This window comes from Empidonax traillii, unplaced genomic scaffold, assembly GCF_003031625.1.
Source record: "Empidonax traillii isolate 1590-97213 ecotype Southwest subspecies unplaced genomic scaffold, ASM303162v1 scaffold869:size279042, whole genome shotgun sequence".
NCBI classification, from domain to species: domain Eukaryota; kingdom Metazoa; phylum Chordata; class Aves; order Passeriformes; family Tyrannidae; genus Empidonax; species Empidonax traillii.
The window spans coordinates 31,282-48,246 of NW_020956062.1; the positions used below are offsets into that span (position 1 = coordinate 31,282).

Consider the following 16,965-nt stretch of genomic DNA (forward strand, 5'->3'; position numbering starts at 1 on the left):
CAGGGACAGCCCCCAGGGAATGGCTGGAGCTGTGTCAGGGCAGGCTCAGGGTGGATCTCAGGGAAAGGTTCTTCCCCCAGAGGGTGGTTGGCACTGAACAGGCTCCCCAGGGCAGTGGGCACAGCCCCAAGGCTGCCAGAGCTGCAGGAGGGTTTGGATGATCCTCTGGGGCACAGGGGGTGACCCTTGGGGATGGGCCTGTGCAGTGCCAGGAGTTGGACTCGACAATCCTTGTGAGTCCCTTCCAACTCAGCACATTCTGGGACTCTGTGAACGCTCAAACCAAGAACTTCAGAAACACCCTGGAACTTAAGACCTTTAAGGCATTACAATATCTGCACAGGCCATGTCCCTCAGACTCTCAATTCATCTCAAACGCAGCACTACACAAGAACATAAGGAAAATTAAAAATGCTGCTTTGTTTAAAGCAACACAGAAGTTGCAAATGAAGAGTTGGTGCTACCTGGACTTTTTTGCCTCACCATTATTAACTGCAATTAATATTAGTGATTGTTGCTGCATCCCTGCAAACACAGGGCTACAACATGGATGGAACTTCTCCAACTAACACAAGCTTGGGATCTGGCCAGAGATTCTCACAGCTGTGCAAAGACTGAGAGATGATGCTGACAGGCAGACAAAGATGTCTGGGCATGATAACATGTTGCATATGATGAGGCCATAGTTAAATATCAATGAATAACACTTTTGTCCTATGGAAGAAAGGAACAATGGAGCAAACAGTTGCTAGACAAAAAAAAGGAAAGAAAAAAAAAAAGAAGGAACTGATAAATGACAAGAACAGGAAGTGTCCAAAAATGTACATCAAAGTCCGGCAGTGGAAAGGAAATGATCCTGAGGTAACATTGTGTCCTTCAAAGGGGGAGATTCCTCAGGGATATTTGTTGGTAAAAACAGGCTCAGCAGCTCAGAGTCATCTGGTGACAGACAACTATGAAGCCCCAAAACAACCCCTGAAGGCTCTTCTTTTTTGCTCTCCTGCTGATGGGTCTCAGTTTAAGCTGACTAGCCTCTTTTTACCTCTCCCCTGGATGCAAATATCCATCTATCCCATTGCACAGAGAGGAAAAGTTCTGCTGGACTGGTAAAACCACATGTAGGTCATTTTTGGGGACACAACCAGCTTCTCTGGATAAAACAGTGGCTCAAACACAGAAACAAGTTGGGAACAGCCCACATTCCACAGGGAGATGAAGCCATTTCCACTGACACATCACTCACAGGGGTGGATTTCTCCTCCAGCTCCACTCCCAGGGGGCAGTGGGGAACGTGACGTGGGGCCATGCTGGGAACTGGACACTGGCAGCTGCCTGGCAGGAGCTGGGAGTGCTGCCAGCCAGGCCCTGTCCTGGGAAGGAGGCACCTACCCAACATCAGCAGGACCTTTTGCAGCTCCCCTTGCCTGGCAGAGAAGTACAACTGCTTCGGATGGAACCGTAACTTCTTGGGCCTGCAGGAGGGGGGAAAAGAGGAGGAGTTAATGCTCAGTGAAGAGCACAGCAGGCATGTCACCCCCCCTGCCACCCCACGTGCATGACCAAGTCTGTCCTATGGTGCCCTGGGCTGATCCCACAGCGTGGGCAGGAGGGGAGTGGGGATTCTGCCCCTCTGCCCCACTCAGGTGAGACCCCCCTGCAGAGCTGCCTCCAGCTCTGGGGAACAGCACAGGAGGGACATGGAGCTGCTGGAGTAAATCCAGAGGAGGCCACAGAGATGCTCCAAGGGCTGGAGACATTCTGGAGCCAGGCTGGGAGAGCTGGGGGTGCTCACCTGGAGAAGAGAAGGCTCCAGGGAGACCTGAGAGCCCCTTGCACAGCCTAAAGGGGCTCCAGGAGAGCTGGAGAGGGACTTGGGACAAGGGATGGAGGGACAGGACAAGAGGGAATGGCTTCCCACTGCCAGAGGGCAGGGTTAGGTCAGATGGAAGGAAAAAAATTCTTGGCTGTGAGGGTGGGGAGGCCCTGGCACAGGTTGCCCAGAGAAGCTGTGGCTGCCCCTGGATCCCTGGAAGTGTCCAAGGCCAGGTTGGAGCAACCCGGACTACTAGGAGGTATCCCTGTCCATGGCAGGGGGTGGTACTGGATGGTCTTTACAGTCCTTCCATCCCAAACCACTCTGTGATTCCATGATACAGCTCCAGAGCACCAGCAAAACAGAGGAACAAACCTCCACAAGGAGGTCTTAAAACTTCCAGCTCTGACCCCAGCCAGCCTTGTTCCAGTGAGGGCCAGATCTACTCAGTGCCACTCAACAACAAATTCTGGGTCTCAGTGCTGTGAACAGGAACTTCCAGCAGTTACAGATGCCAGGGAAAAACTAAATCCTCCACAGAAATCAATAAGACCTTTAGAGCTGTAACAGTTCTCCCAAATCTGTTGGGGGTGACAAACGAGCGAACAAAAGAAGCTCTGAGTGGGACCAAAGTCCAGAGAAGCTAAATCCAATTTTTTCTAGTTAAGCAACTTTCATGGGAACTGGAGAGACCCAGTGGTTTTTTTTCTTACTTTTCGGAGTCCAGGGCAATCAGGGCACTTTCCAGAGTTTCTTTAACTGGTCCCTGGGTCAGGCTTGTAGTAGGCTTTGGAAAAACTGAAGACCCAGCCATGTCAAACCCCTCAGCAGCTGAACTTTCTGGCTTGTCTTCCTCTGACAACCGTGTCCCAGTGCCACTGGAGAGGTAAAATTAGAGACAGCCAAAGCACAACCATTAAAAATACACTACAGCGTGGATCTCATGCCAAAGAAGGAACGCAAATGCATTTTAAATACTTTCAATGCTACACTTTAGATAAGTGTAACTGGAATCCAGATACAAACCAATATATTTTACAGCTTTTTCGGTAAGAACTTGCCCAAGAAGGAACTGCACTGCCCAGTGATTACACTTTGATGGACTCTGTGCTACAGGAAAACCAGGAACATGGGGCAAGGCAAAAAAAGCCACCTGAACAAGCCCAGATGGGATGGGAAGTCAGAGCACTGTCCAGCACGGGGTTGGCTTGATTTGTGTTCTCCTCTTTGCCCTCCTCCCCTCTTTACACCAGTGCTCACCGGTGTGAGCCAGGAGCTACAGAGCTACAGCCAGGAATGTCCCTGTCACTGAGCAGACCTGGCAACATCAGCCAGTCCCACTGCTGTTCCACTCCTTAAGAATGGAATTAATCCATAAGAGGAGGGAATGTTTAAATCCTGAACACCCCCATCCCCGGTGCCTCTGCCCCAGCTCACCCTGTGGTTGGTGTGAACACAGCAACACAGAACACACCTGCAGGTCCCTGCAGCTGAGCTTTGGCTTGTGAGAGCAGGACCAGGAAGCCCTTTGCTCATCAGGAGGAGGGCAAGAATTCAAATTCAAAGCCCGGTCTGGGCACGAGGTTTGAGATCCTCCCTACCCCCCCCCCACCCCAGCTCACCTGCCCGTCGTGGTGTCGGCCCTTCCCTCCACGGCCGCTGGTTTCTGCTGCTCGTAGGTCAGGGACACCGTGGAGGTCGTGTCAGCCTTTGCTATTGTCACCTCCTTGGCCTTGGAGGCCTCTTCCCCACAGTGTGGGCAGTAGCTCGTGTCGTTGACCTGGGAGGCACAGTTCTTGTGGAAGCGGTGGGAGATGCTGCTCTCCGGCTGACACTCCATGAAAGTGCCCTGCAAGAACCACAGAGGAAAGGGATTCACACCTCGCCCGCCGCCGCCCTCGCCCCTGCCACATGCTCCATTCACCACCACTCCTGCCCCTGCTGCGTCCAGTACAGTAAGCAAGCACTGCCACTTCTTGAGAAGAGAACAAAACCAAGGTGAAGAGGGAAAAAAAAAAAACAAAACAAAACAAAACTCACTTGGTTAGGGACTGCAAAGCAAGATTTTTTTTTTTTTTGAATTGTGCTTGGGAAAGAGACCCGAGAGGTCCCAATTTCCAGCTCTTTCCTCAAACGCTTGAAGTTGTCGCTTCTGTTTCTAGAAGTGCCAGTGCACTGTAAGGACGCCCCCAAAACTGCAAAGGGAAACTTCAGGCCTGTGTGCTGAGCCAGCACTAAAACCACCCAACAAAGCTGCACACAAAAGGATCTACGTGAATCTCATTAAATCGGTCGCTGACCCCAGTGCAACCTAAATTATGCAAGTTCTCTGTCTGGACCAGCCCCATCTGCTGTTTAACCCCAGTAAGGTGACTGACTGCTCATGCAACAAACTGGGCAACTTCTCTTCAAATTATTTTCCCTTTCCAGCAAAGTCCTTCCAGCTGGGCTGCAGGGACCCCAGAATTCCCTGCCCTGTGGTATCAGTGGTACCTGAGCCCCTGCTGGGCTCTGGGTTACTGATGGATGGCACAGACACCCCCAGGTTCACCCCTGTGGGCCAGGACAAGGCACTGAGAGGTGTACAAGCGTGCAAGGAAAGGCCAATCTTCTCCTGAACTCACAGTCCTCCCAGGCAACCTAATTAACTCTATTTCAGCTTTGCAAAATGCCTTAAAGGGTTTTAAGGATTTTGTCTTTCCAATGATCTCTGACTCAGCAGGAAAACCCAGGATGGCTCCATTTACTACAGTAATGCTTGACACTACTGCAGCATCTTCCCTGGAGTCATCCTGAAAAACACCAGCATCGGACAATTAAGGCTCATCATCACCCTGTGAGGCCTCAGTTGGGGCCTTTCAGCTTTACCAACAGGGAAACAAGGACAGTGACCACTAAAGGACCAGACCAAGAGCAGTAGAAGCCTCGGTGTCAGAGGTGGAAGAAGCAGCAGGAGATCATAGAAACACAGACTGGTTTGGGTTGGAAGGGACATTAAAGATCATCCAGTTCCATTCCAACGCCCCTGCCACGGGCAGGGACACCTTCCACCATCCCCAGGTTGCTCCAACCTGGCCTTGGACACTTCCAGGGATGGGGCAGCCACAGCTTCTCTGGGCAACCTGTGCCAGGGCCTGCCCACCCTCACAGGGAAGATTGTTCCCCAATATTTAATCTATCTTCCTAATATCTAATCTAATCTAATTGAGATCTCAAACACTGCCTTGGTCCAGTGCCATCACTCAGGTTCCCCACCTAAACCAGGGAGGGGGACACAGAGGGCTCACAGATTCTTTTCCAAACCAAGCTAATACACTTTTTTGTGTGACTGAGAACACAAAAAAAAAAAAAAAAAGAAAAACAAAACCAAAAAAACAAACCCTTGCTCCAAAGGAATTCCTAAGGCGAGACTTCCACCATGCCAAAACCCTTTTTGTAACACCCCTTGGGGGTCTCCAGGAAGGTAAAGGCGACGATTTCAGCTACCCTCACACACATTCCTACCGAAAACGCCTCCTGATGTGCTGTGGAACGAGGTGCAGCTGATGCCAGGGAGTCAGTAAACCCCTTTTAGGTACCATCTCCACCTTCAGCTTCCAGGCTACTGCGACAGGCACCCCCTTCCCTAGATTGAGAGCACGGACTTACTGCAGTGCAAAAGTATCCACAGCCAGGGCAACACTGGTGTTTCACCATCCTCCCTCTATGGTCCTCACACAGCACCAAAAGCTGGACTTTGTTAGACGGGCGCATCAGTTCATACTTAACCACACTGTTTGTGCATCGGCCCAGCTGGAACGGGAGAAATTAAAGGAGATGAAATTACCGGAGACCAAAAACACTCTCTGTGCTCGTGCTGAGGAAGAATCTTGCCCGCTGCCCTGAGGAGCCCTGGCTCTTCCACAGCGGTTCAGACGCGTGCCAGGCAGCGTTAGCAGTGCAGCAGGAAGCCGGGAGGGCTGCTCTCACAGGAAGGGATGCATCATTCACTAACTAACATGCAAGTGGACACCCCCCCCCCCTCAGTCGCTTGTTGCTTGCAAGGAAATTAAGAAAAAAAAAAAAAATCATCACTGGAAATAGGCAGGAGCCAAAGCAGCAGCAGAAGGGGCAGTCCCAGGGGCCTGACTCACGCAACGCACGCTCTCCTTTTGCCAGGAAGAGCGTGTGTGAGTGACCAAGAGAACAAGGCCATTCGCACTAAATCTTGTTACTGCTCAAAAGTAGAAGTCACAGGAAGATAAAGGGGAAAATAATTGCTCCTCGTTGCCAGCGAAGTTTATCGTCTGTACTGGTTCCAGCACTGGCCCCTGCCCAGACCACAGGGATGAGGAGCCAGGCTTGCATGAGAGCTCAGCTAAAGTCACATTTGGAGCATGTTTTCCAGAGGATTTCACTGATGTAAAAATCAAGCGAATCAGAGAAAGGTGTGGACTGGAAGGGACCTTAGAGATCATCTCATCCCACCCCCTGCCATGGGCAGGGACACCTTCCACCATCCCCAGGTTGCTCCAACCTGGCCTTGGACACTTCCAGGGATGGGGCAGCCACAGCTTCTCTGGGCAACCTGTGCCAGGGCCTGCCCACCCTCACGGGGAAGAATTTCCTTCCCAATATCCCATCTACACCTGCCCTCCTTCAGCTTAAAGCCATTCCCCTTGTCCTGTCTCTCCAACCTTCTCATGCCCCCACCTGTTCTGTTAATGGCAGCAGGTTCCACAGCTGGGGTTCCCTATTCCCAACCACTGTTCCTTGCTCTGCTGCACCAGAGGGATCAGCACTTCCTTCTGCTGCCCCATTCCTACAGACACATCCCACTGTCACATCCCAGGTGCCACCTGCCAGCACGGCTGATGCTGTTCGGGTTCTGTTTCAGGTCCCTCTGGACCTTGCTCTCCCCACGTGCCTGCTAAAGGACACTGATAAACCAGGAATATAAAGGTGAAAGGCTGCTCCATGGAAAGGTCCCTCAGAGGGAAGGGACACAGTTACTGTGTGTTGTCACCACGAGCAGAGTCAGGCAGGGACTTGGTGCCTGCTCATCACCCACAGACTGTCCCTCTGCTCTAGCTGAGCTTTGATTTGCTGCTTTTCCTCAACAAAACTAGACTTTCTCCATAATTTTTTTTTTTTTTTTGAAATCCCACTTTTCCTGTAGAAGCAACAACCCCGTGGGAAAAGAGAATGGATTTTAAGCCAGGCTCGTCATTCACCTCTGGCGTGTCCAAATCAAAACTCCACCTGCAAAGTCTCCCTGTGGCTGTGACACCTTGGCTGGACTGATCCCAGTTACCACCTCAGTCCAGGGGCTGCAGGGATGGCACGAGGGGACCATTGATCCTTTACTGAGGAGGAATTTTACTGAGCTGAGGGAATGTGATTAACATGTAAAAAGCTGCACTCTCCGTGTGAGGAAGACCCTGCACTGTTATGTCACACTACATGATTTGTTAGAAACCCTACAAGAAGTTTGACATGATTAATTGCTGTTTTCCAACCATTAGAGAGTGCAGCAGGGTGCTCATAACTATTTATAATACTCTTCAAGGACATGACAGTCTGGAGAAGCCACTATTCACACATACAGTATTCTTACAACATCTATGAGTCATTTATGCCATTATGAAAAAGAATCCAACATAAAGCAAGGCCTTTGCCATTCCTCCCTCTGATTTACCCAGGGACAGAACTGTCAACCCACCGTAGACACGAGCAGGAACTCTTCCATGTCCCTTGTGTTTATTTAGGAACCCTGGGGTCCCTCCTCTCTCTGACAAGTCTCCCAGGGCACTCTCTCTTGAATTAGTCAATTTTGCCACCCTTTGGGAATTCCTCTCTCTGTAGGTACCAGCACGAACTGAGACAAGAAGAGCTGGGCTGCAAATCTGATTATCCATCTCTCGCTCCATCCACCCCTTCTCAAAGGATCCTGGAGGAGAACTTGAGATACTCCTTGCCCTACTACCAGTGAGTATCAGGGTGCTGCAGTGAGACCCAAGTGTCTCCCAGTAAAAGGAGGATCCACCAAGTGCATCCCTGTCCTTCAGTCTCACTTCCCAGACTCTGGAATGGAGTCATTTTGCCACTTAATTCCACACTTCTGGAACCAGCAGAGCCCATCAAGCTCAGCTGTGACCAATGAAAAGGCACTGAGTGCACTTGTTGTCTGTCAGTCAGACCTGGGGCTGCACAGAGCTGCCAGAACATCGAATCAAAGAATGATTTGGGTTGGAAGGGACATTAAAGATCATCCAGTCCCACCCCCTGCCATGGGCAGGGACACCTTCCACCATCCCCAGGTTGCTCCAACCTGGCCTTGGACACTTCCAGGGATGGGGCAGCCACAGCTTCTCTGGGCAACCTGTGCCAGGGCCTCCCCACCCTCACAGGGAAGGATTTCTTCCCAATATCCCACCTAACTCTGCCTTCTGGCAGTTTGAAGCCGTTCCCACTTGTCCTGTCACTCCATGCTCTTGTAAAAAAGTCCCTCTCCATCTTTCTTGTGGGATCCCTTCAGGTACTGGAAGGCCACAATTAGGACAGGGGAAGCTTTGGAACAGAAGCCTCTTAGGGGAGGAAGAGAGGGGAAGGCTGGGGCAGCAGAGCACATGCCAAGTTCCCAAAACTCAAGACCTGCCCATGGAAAGGTTTGCATCAGCCCCTTTGTAGTCAAGGAAAACCAGCTCCAAGCTTCCTCTGATTGGATTTTCTCCCGTGGATGCATGTGAGTGTATTTTAGCCTACTTGGCCTCTCAATCAACAAGATCCAGCCACACAGGCTGAGACAAGCAGGGAGACCCACCCAGAGCCTCTCCCGCTGCAGAACACACCATCTCCTCCCTTCCCCGTGGCTTCATCCCCACAGTGGGACACACACAGAGTGCTGGAGCCCTCACTGAGCAAGTGAGATGGTCACCCTGCCATTCCCACACCAGTGGGGCCCAGTCTAGCAGGCACAGAGCCCCTGCACGAGCCAACACATGTTCCTGGCACAGCTTTTCACTCTCTATGTCTTTGTCCTCAGCACAAAAGGCTGTGAGAAGCTAAAAGACAGGCTCCTACCTCGTTGTCCACGCTCTCCGTGGCCATGCACTGGTTGTTGGCTAACGTGGTGATCTCTCTGCTTTTGGGGGTTTCCATTCGACAGCTACAGAGGGGAACTTCCTGGAGACCATCTACTTCCATTGCTTCAGGGCCATTGGAAAGACCTGGAGTACAGAAGACCAGTAAATCAACTCAGATTCTCTCCCAGGACAAAGGACGCAGTCCATCAACGCCACCCGTGCCCCGCGACATCTTCCCATTCCATGTCCTGAAACGCTCTCAGGGCATCACCCAAATCCTGTGAAAAAAGGAGCCTTCTTTTACACCAGCTGGAGTTTGCAAAAGCCTCCTGTGCTTTTCCAAGTCCAGCCACACTGCAGCTGACTGTGCTGACATCAAGACTGGTAAGTTAAGAACAGTTTACTCCGAGAAAACCTCAAGCAGGTAGAGCAAGGATGAGGCACAGATTTTTATCAGCCTGTGTCTCCTCCCCACCCGCCCCACAGAACTGTGCCCTGGCACCAGAAGACTTGTAGGAAACCACCCAGAGCTGGAAATTTGAACAGCCACTGGAGTGATAAATAGAGAAGATCAGGAAAGCACAAACTTCTATTTGCAGAGGCCTATTACACAGATGGGAAAACAAAATTCCTGGGACTATTTGGCCTCAGTCAACCAAGAAATATTTATTTTGGAAAGAGAACAAACCAGGGAAAAGAAAGCAGCAAGATGCTCCAATGTTCTTGCCTTTTCCTCATCCCTTTCTCTTAGATGCTGAACACTTACAAACCTATGAAAAGGTGGATAATTGATTTTGGGAGGGGTCTCTGCCAGGTATGGGGACACAGTGGGAATGTTTTTGCGGTTCCTCTGGATCCAAATCAATCACTGGCTTAGCCACGATTGCTAAACTCTGGCCTAGTGACAGGAGTCTGATTCTAGTCCTACAGTCCTGTTCCAGCCCTACACTGAGACACCTCTTTGCAGTGGTTGCAGTACAGAAGCCAATCCTTTGGGCTGGTTCACCCTGGAGCATCCCAGAGCTCTCCCTCCCCACTGCTACGGGACTGACTCACAGCAAGAAGGAACTGTGCTGCTGCTTCTCGAGCTTTAGAGAGGAGAGTTGTTTTGCTGCAAAGTATTGAAGATTCACTTCGTTCCTGGGGAAGATTCCTCTTTAATTCCCCTGGCAATGGCAATATTCTCCCCACCCCAGCCCCCTGCCCACGGCTCTGACCCCGTCAGCAGAACACAAGACCCTTTCGTGTCATCAGGAATTCCCTTCAGCCAACAAGTTGCAAGCCCAAGCCCAGCAAAGGGATGTTTCAAGACATACAAGCACAGGGAAAGTCCTCTCAGTTTTCATGTAAAATCCTGTCAAGATCTTAAAGGTTTAAGAGCCTTTTCTAGGAGCGCAAATCACAAAGCTCATTCCTTGCCTTCCAAGCTGTCACTTCCCTAATCTGTTTGACATCCAGAGGCTGTGCTGAAAGCATCCCTCATCCATCCTGACCCTCCCTTGGTGGGGGACTCTTTGATGTGCCTCTATCAAAGGAGCCAGACAAGCTTTGAGAGAGTGACGGGGACAGACGGGCGGATTCAGCCCAGGCAGGAGGTGCCGGAGCTGAGGGAGGTTCAGCACTGGGAACAGCAGCTGGGGCTGAGCACCCAGGGCCCAGCACCACCCCTCCCCTCCCCTAGGGATGAACAAGTGATTCCTGGGGGCACAAAGACAGTGGTTTGGGGGGATGCTGAATCAGCACACACAGGGAATGGAGGGGAGATGCCCAGTGGGACAGGAGGGCTGGGCCAGTACTTCAGACTCCTGAGCCAGTGTGCCCCACTGGAACTGGGACAGCCACATCCTCAGCCTCATCCCTATCCTCACACACCTTCCCTATCCTCACCCTCATCCCCATTCCAGCTCCATCCCTACCTCATCCCAAACCCAACACAGTCACCATCCTAGCCCCATTCCTATCCCAGCCCCAGCCCTATCATCATCCCCATACCTATCCCCATTGCTATCCTACTCCCACCCCTATCATTCTCAGCCCCACTCCAGCCCCAGCAGCATTCCTATTCCAGACCTATCCCTAGTCTCATCCTCATCCCAGCCCTATTCCCACCACTATCATCATCCTCATCCCCATCCCAGCCATATTCCTATCCCAGCCCCATCCCTACCATCATCCCCATCCCCATCCTCATCCCCTGCCTAGTCCCAGCCCCATACCTATGGTCATCCCTTCCCCTATGCTCATCCCCAGACCAGTCCTACCCCATCCCTATCCCCATTCCATCCCAGCCCCATCTCAATCATTATCCTCATCCCATCCCAATCCCACCCCATTCCCATCGCACTCCGTGGCCACCAGGGGGCAGCCGGGGCCCCGCACGGAACAAAGACCCGGCCCCAAAGCCAGACCTAGAACCGGCCCCAAAGCCAAACCCAGAGCCAGATCCGGCCCCAAACCCAACCCCAGACATGGCTCCAGACCCAGACCTCGCCCCAGACTCTGCCCCAAACTCAGCCCCAGCCCCAAACCCAAACCCAGACCTAGAGTAAAACCCAGACTTGGCCCCAAACCCAGACCCAGCCCCAAACCCAGACCCAATCCCAAACCCAAACCCAGTCCCAAACCCAGACCTGGCCCCAAACTCAGGGCCTGTCCCCAGACCCACCAGCCCTAAACCCATTCACAAACCCAAACCCAGCCCCAGCCCCAACCCCAAACTGTGTCCCAGCCCCAAACCCAGCCCCAGCACTCACCCCCCGCCGGCGAGGACAGGATGCCCTTCACCCGCAGGTCCAGGGAATCCAGGGACACCTCCATGTACTCCATGCTGTTCTCCTGGCCCGGGCCCTCCCTGCCCAGTGATGGTTTATAGGCTTCGGCACCTGGATGGGAACAGGGGGATTCACACAAACCCCACCAGCACCACCCACCCCACAGGGTGCCAGGCCGTGGCTGGGACCAGGCTCTGTGCAGGCTCCTCAGGAATGATGGGAACAAAACATCTGGGCACACGTGGCACGGCTGGTTCCCTTCCCCAGCTGGTCAGACAGGGCTCCCACCTCCGCTCAGGCAGGAAACAACCGGAGAAAACAATCAATGAGACAAGTTCTGCCTCCGCAAGGCACCTCTGCCTGCTGCTACAACGGCACAAGGAAGGGATGGAACGGGGCCCAGAGCATCCTCCTGCCTCCAACCTGCTGCACAGGGCTCAGGGACAACATTCCAGCCAGGCAGAGCCAACCACCCCCTCGTGCGCCTCGGGAAGAGGACGAGACAGGTGACATTCAGCTTAACGGGAGGGGAAACTCTTAAAAGCCAAGTTCTGGCTCTAAGTGAACAAAGCTGCTGCTGGGAAGAGATTGTGTGGGGAGCCCTCACTAGGAAGGGATTGTTTGGGGATCCCTCACTGAGCAGAGATTGTGTGGGGACCCCACAGAGCCCGAGTGGGGATCATCAATCACTTCGCACCCCCTTGGCTTGACTTTCTCCCTCACTTTGCTTCTCCCACTCCAGCTTGGCCAAGAGAGTTTGGTTACCCTGGAAGAGCAGCTGCCACTTTCACTAAAGGGGCAGAAAACCAGTCTGCATCTGAAATGAAGGATTAGGTGTTTGCTGTGAAAGGGAGCAATGGTCCCTACTTCATCTAGGGAGGAAGAGGAGCAAGACAGGTGACTGACAGACCCCAAGCACAGGCCAGAGGCTGAAACATGGCCAAGTAACTCAGAATTAGCCACAAACCTGCTGATACAAAAGTGGCCTGTTTGCACTGAATTAGCAGGAGTGGAACAACAAACCCTTTGGTGGCAAAGGATATGTGAAACCTTAGTTATGAGGCACAGCTGCACTTCAGACACTCTCCACTGTATTTCACCCATGGTGTGACCTTTCCTGAAGGACATCACAACCAGCCTGCACTCCTGGTTGCCCCAACCCCCAGCTTTCAGCACACAGAGGCCACTGAAAGCTTCTGAGTGCTGGGTAACTTAGGACAAACAAGAGCTTACACTTGAGATGGGCCAGAGGCAGCTCAGAGGCAGCTCATTACAAACACTGCAGTGCTTTCAGAATGAGCAAAGCCAACCTGCCCATTTCATTCAGCTGCACAAATATTCATACAAAAGCAATGGAACACAACTAGTGGTTCTTTCTTTTCCTTCTGCATCTAAACTTGCTCCCTGAGCTCATGGGGCAGGAGTCCACACGAGTCACAGAATCACAGAATCACAGATTGGTTAGGGTTGGAAGGGACCTCAAAGATCATCCAGTTCCACCCCATTGCCATGGGTTCCACTACCCCAGATTGCTCCAAAACCCCATCCAAGCTGGTCTTGAACACTTCGAGGGATGGGGCAGCCACTGCTTCTCTAGGCAACCTGTGCCAGGGCCTCCCCACCCTCTGAGTAAAAAAATTCCTCCTAAGATCCCATCAAACCCTGCCTTCTGTCAGTTTAAAACCATTCCACCTTTCCCTGTCACTATCTATATAAAAGGTCCACCTTCCTCCTTTTTATAAGCCTTTTCTGGATACTTTAAAACAAAGGGAGTTCAAGAACAAACTAATATTCCTCCAGCATGGCAAGGACAAAGCCACCTCATGTGTTAAAGTGGCACCAGCAGTGACTGCCAGTTCACACCCTGGTTTATCACACCCCAACCTGGGGAAGGAAGAGACTCACAGGCCTCATGAGTCCTTCTCCCTCCACCTGGAAGGCAGATTTGGGTGCAGCCAAAGCCCCAAAACACCATTAGTTACCTAAAACACTGGCTTGTTTCTTTTTATTCCTCCGTCTCCTCTTGCGGGTGGGTTTCAGCCACGGACTGTCCGTCTTCCCTTTCCTCTTCAGCAGCTTCTTCTTGACACTGGACTCCGAGCTCTGAAGAACCAGAGAGGCCACGTGCACGTCAGGCATGTCAGCACCAGTGTCCCAGCAGCTCCTTGTGCCCGTGAGGAAGAGCCTTTGTGCAGCTTTGAGCGGCGCAGAAAGGCCTCCAAGGACCAGGGGTTTGAAACCAAGGGGTGCTGAGGTGCCTTTATAGCAGTGAAAAGGAAACCCAGGCACACGTGTGGGTGTATTTCCTGTCATTTCTGTAGTGCAGGCGGCACTTTCTCTCTCACACCAGCTGAGCACCTCTGTGCAGCACTGCAGGGGTGCAGGCACACACATGCTCCCAGCTTCCCAAAAAATGGCAGAATCAGAGGATCACATCATATCTGGAGTTGGAAGGGACCCACAAGGACCATCCAGTCCAGCTTCTGGCCCTGCACAGACACCCCAGCAATCCCATCCTGTCCCTCAGAGCATCATCCAAACCCTCCTGGAGCTCTGGCAGCCTTGGGGCTGTGCCCACTGCCCTGGGGAGCCTGTTCAGTGCCAACCACCCTCTGGGGGAAGAACCTTTCCCTGAGATCCACCCTGAGCCTGCCCTGACACAGCTCCAGCTGTTCCCTGGGGGCCATCCCTGCTCACACACAACAGAGATCGGAGCTGCCCCTCAGGAGGAGCTGCAGACCCCACTGAGGTCTGACCTCAGGCTCCTCTTCTCCAGGCTGAGCAAACCCAGTGCCCTCAGCCACTCTTTGTACGGCCCCTCCACATGAGAGTGTTGTCCAAACGCTCCTTGAGCTCTGGCAGTGGGGTTTTCAAACTAAAATGTTCACATTTCTCCACAGCTGTGTTAGAAAATGCCAACAAGAAACCCGCCTTGCACCTGCAGAGCCTGGCAGGGCTGGGAGGGACCCAGGGGAACTCAGCGGCAGAACATCCCCCTCCCTGAGCCAGGCACTGGGTAGCACAGGCTAATCATGCAGCAAATATTCAGCCACATGTATGAACCTAAACAGAGTTTGGGTTGGGGCTTGAAAAAATACAGTTGTCTGGGGCGGGGTTTCAAAGTCAACATCAGAATGGGGAACGAGGCCCCACAACCCCGTCAGGCAGCCTTCAAGGCATCCATCACACAGTTCGTGTTCCAGCTGAAATTCTCCGCTGCTGATGATTATCCAGCTCCCATCAAAGCCTAGGAAAAACCTTCTGCTAGCACTAACAGTAGCTGGATCAGGTCCTGCCTCCATAGGCAGCTGCACCATGGGCTGTTCCCACAGCGAGGAAAGACAGAAACGCTGCCCCACAACAAGTGTGGGCTCACCACGTGGCTTTACCCCAGTTGCATCACTCAGCTTGTGGGGGAGAGCTCTGTGCTCGAGCCAGACCCTGTCTGGGGAACTGGCTGACTCACCAGAGTACAAACCACCACCCAGCATGGGGAGATATGACCTGGGAGGTTGGACTGAGCACAAACTCAACCCTTGCTTTGGGCTAAAGCTACAGACTGGCCTCAGCTGCCCAGGGAAAGGGGAGGCTGCCCAGCCCCTGCTCCTCACTCCTCTCTGGCTCCTGGAGTGTCAGGGCAGGAGGAACAAGGTCCTAAAGAGCTTCAATGATTCATTTGGTATATTTTGTAATTATGGTTCTACCTTCAGCTCAAAACATCAAGAAAATGAAGCCAAGAATTTTCTCAAGGTGACTGAAGAGTTGGGGTGCCTTAAATGCTGGCTCCTCAACTTGAGAGGCTGTGGAGAGGGAGCAAAGTTCTTAAGTAAAGGGGAGGGTGGGGGACAGAGACAAACAACGAATAGCAATTCAAACTAAAAAAATCATCAGGTTCTTTTCACCAACTAACTAAAAAAAAAAACAGAAATCCCCAGCACCAGCTGAAAGTCTTGACCTCGTGCTACACAACCAACCTCCCAGGGAGAGGGTCAGTCTGTCTGTCTGTCTGTCTGTCTGTGTGCCATTTGTAAGCCTCCCTGGTAAGAGCTGCTCATCTGGAGCGAGGTGGATGTCAGATCAGTGTGAATTTAGGCTGTGGGCTGGGCCAATGGGTTTGGGAACAACTCCACCCGAGCTCCAAAAAGCCCCGCAAAGCTTCAGGTTGGTAAGGAAGCATTGCTGGCTCCTACCAGCTCCACTTGCCAACTGTGCATCTGAAGAATTCAAGCACCCTTAAGCTTCCATCAACATTCAAACGATTAAAAGCAGTCAACACTTTGTTGAAAACAACAAACCCTCATTAGTTAGCATCAGAAAGCAATTAAATGTACCACAGATCAGGGTTAAGCACCTTGTGGAAAACAATACTCTGTGTGTGGGTGGTTTCAGAGAGTGAGTTTTGTCAAGGAGAGGTGAAACTGCACCGCTTTGCTCTCTCTCTTTCTGGCAGCAGTGCAAAGGGGGAATCATTATCAACAGGCCACGGGCTGAAAGACAATTTAGCAGCCCAGCTTACCAAGTCAGACTCGTCTCCATCCTCCTCCTCCTCCCCAGACTCTACAGACTCCTGTTCCTCCTCAGACTCGCCATCATCGATCTGCAACCACCATTTGCCCAAGAACAGAAGGAGTCAGTCAGGTCAGATCTCTCAAAGCAGGGCATCCTCCACCATCCTGCTGTGCCCAGGACCCATCAGATCATCCCCCACCATCCTGCTGTGCCCAGGACCCATCAGATCATCCCCCACCATCCTGCTGTGCCCAGGACCCATCAGATCATCCCCAATCATCCTGCTGTGCCCCCCACCCAGCCTGCACATGCACCAAAAAGACAGGAGCTTCAAGGCTGGAGCTCAGTGTGTTCCAGACCCATCACGGGACATCCATGGGGATGGTACAGGGTTGGGGGGGAAAGAAAATCGACTCCTAAATAAAGTTTTCCTTCCTAATCCTAACCAGCCTCGTGTCTATACTATGTATAGATTTGGGGAAATCACTATAATGATTTTTTTGGGGAAAAAAAATGAACTAAATCAATTTTAGTGCTTTGCCAGTCTGTTATCAGCAAGGTTAAGGAGATATCTCTTGTTGGTTCAGTGAATCACAGAATTAAATATGATGGGGGTTCTGCACTGGGGATCACAGATCTGAGCAGGGCTGAGATGGGGGGAGACCCTCACAGGCACAGAGGGAAGCAGGAAATGGTCACCCAAGAGCCTCAACACCCTGCTGAGCTTTCTGTCATCTTGCAGGTGAAAAAAGCCCTAGAAATTGCTTCAGTTGAAGCCCCTCCTACCCCAGGTGTCCCAGCAGTGTCC

The 16,965-nt window shown here is 52.1% G+C and overlaps 1 protein-coding gene across 13 annotated transcripts in view; it reads right to left on the reverse strand.

The window, feature by feature from the left end:
• Nucleotides 1-16,965, reverse strand: part of EHMT1 (euchromatic histone lysine methyltransferase 1) — a 122,068-nt gene that overhangs the window by 24,273 nt on the left and 80,830 nt on the right. For 11 of the 13 annotated variants that reach the window (XM_027902390.1, XM_027902393.1, XM_027902397.1 and 8 more), the window contains 8 exons: nucleotides 16,165-16,245; nucleotides 13,631-13,751; nucleotides 11,631-11,759; nucleotides 8,876-9,021; nucleotides 5,462-5,605; nucleotides 3,436-3,662; nucleotides 2,527-2,691; nucleotides 1,390-1,472 (listed from right to left, as the gene is read on the reverse strand). In XM_027902390.1, the coding sequence (XP_027758191.1) occupies nucleotides 1,390-1,472; nucleotides 2,527-2,691; nucleotides 3,436-3,662; nucleotides 5,462-5,605; nucleotides 8,876-9,021; nucleotides 11,631-11,759; nucleotides 13,631-13,751; nucleotides 16,165-16,245 (1,096 nt within the window). The remainder of the gene's footprint in view (nucleotides 1-1,389; nucleotides 1,473-2,526; nucleotides 2,692-3,435; nucleotides 3,663-5,461; nucleotides 5,606-8,875; nucleotides 9,022-11,630; nucleotides 11,760-13,630; nucleotides 13,752-16,164; nucleotides 16,246-16,965) is intronic. The other 2 variants (XM_027902402.1, XM_027902400.1) reach the window with 1 other exon arrangement.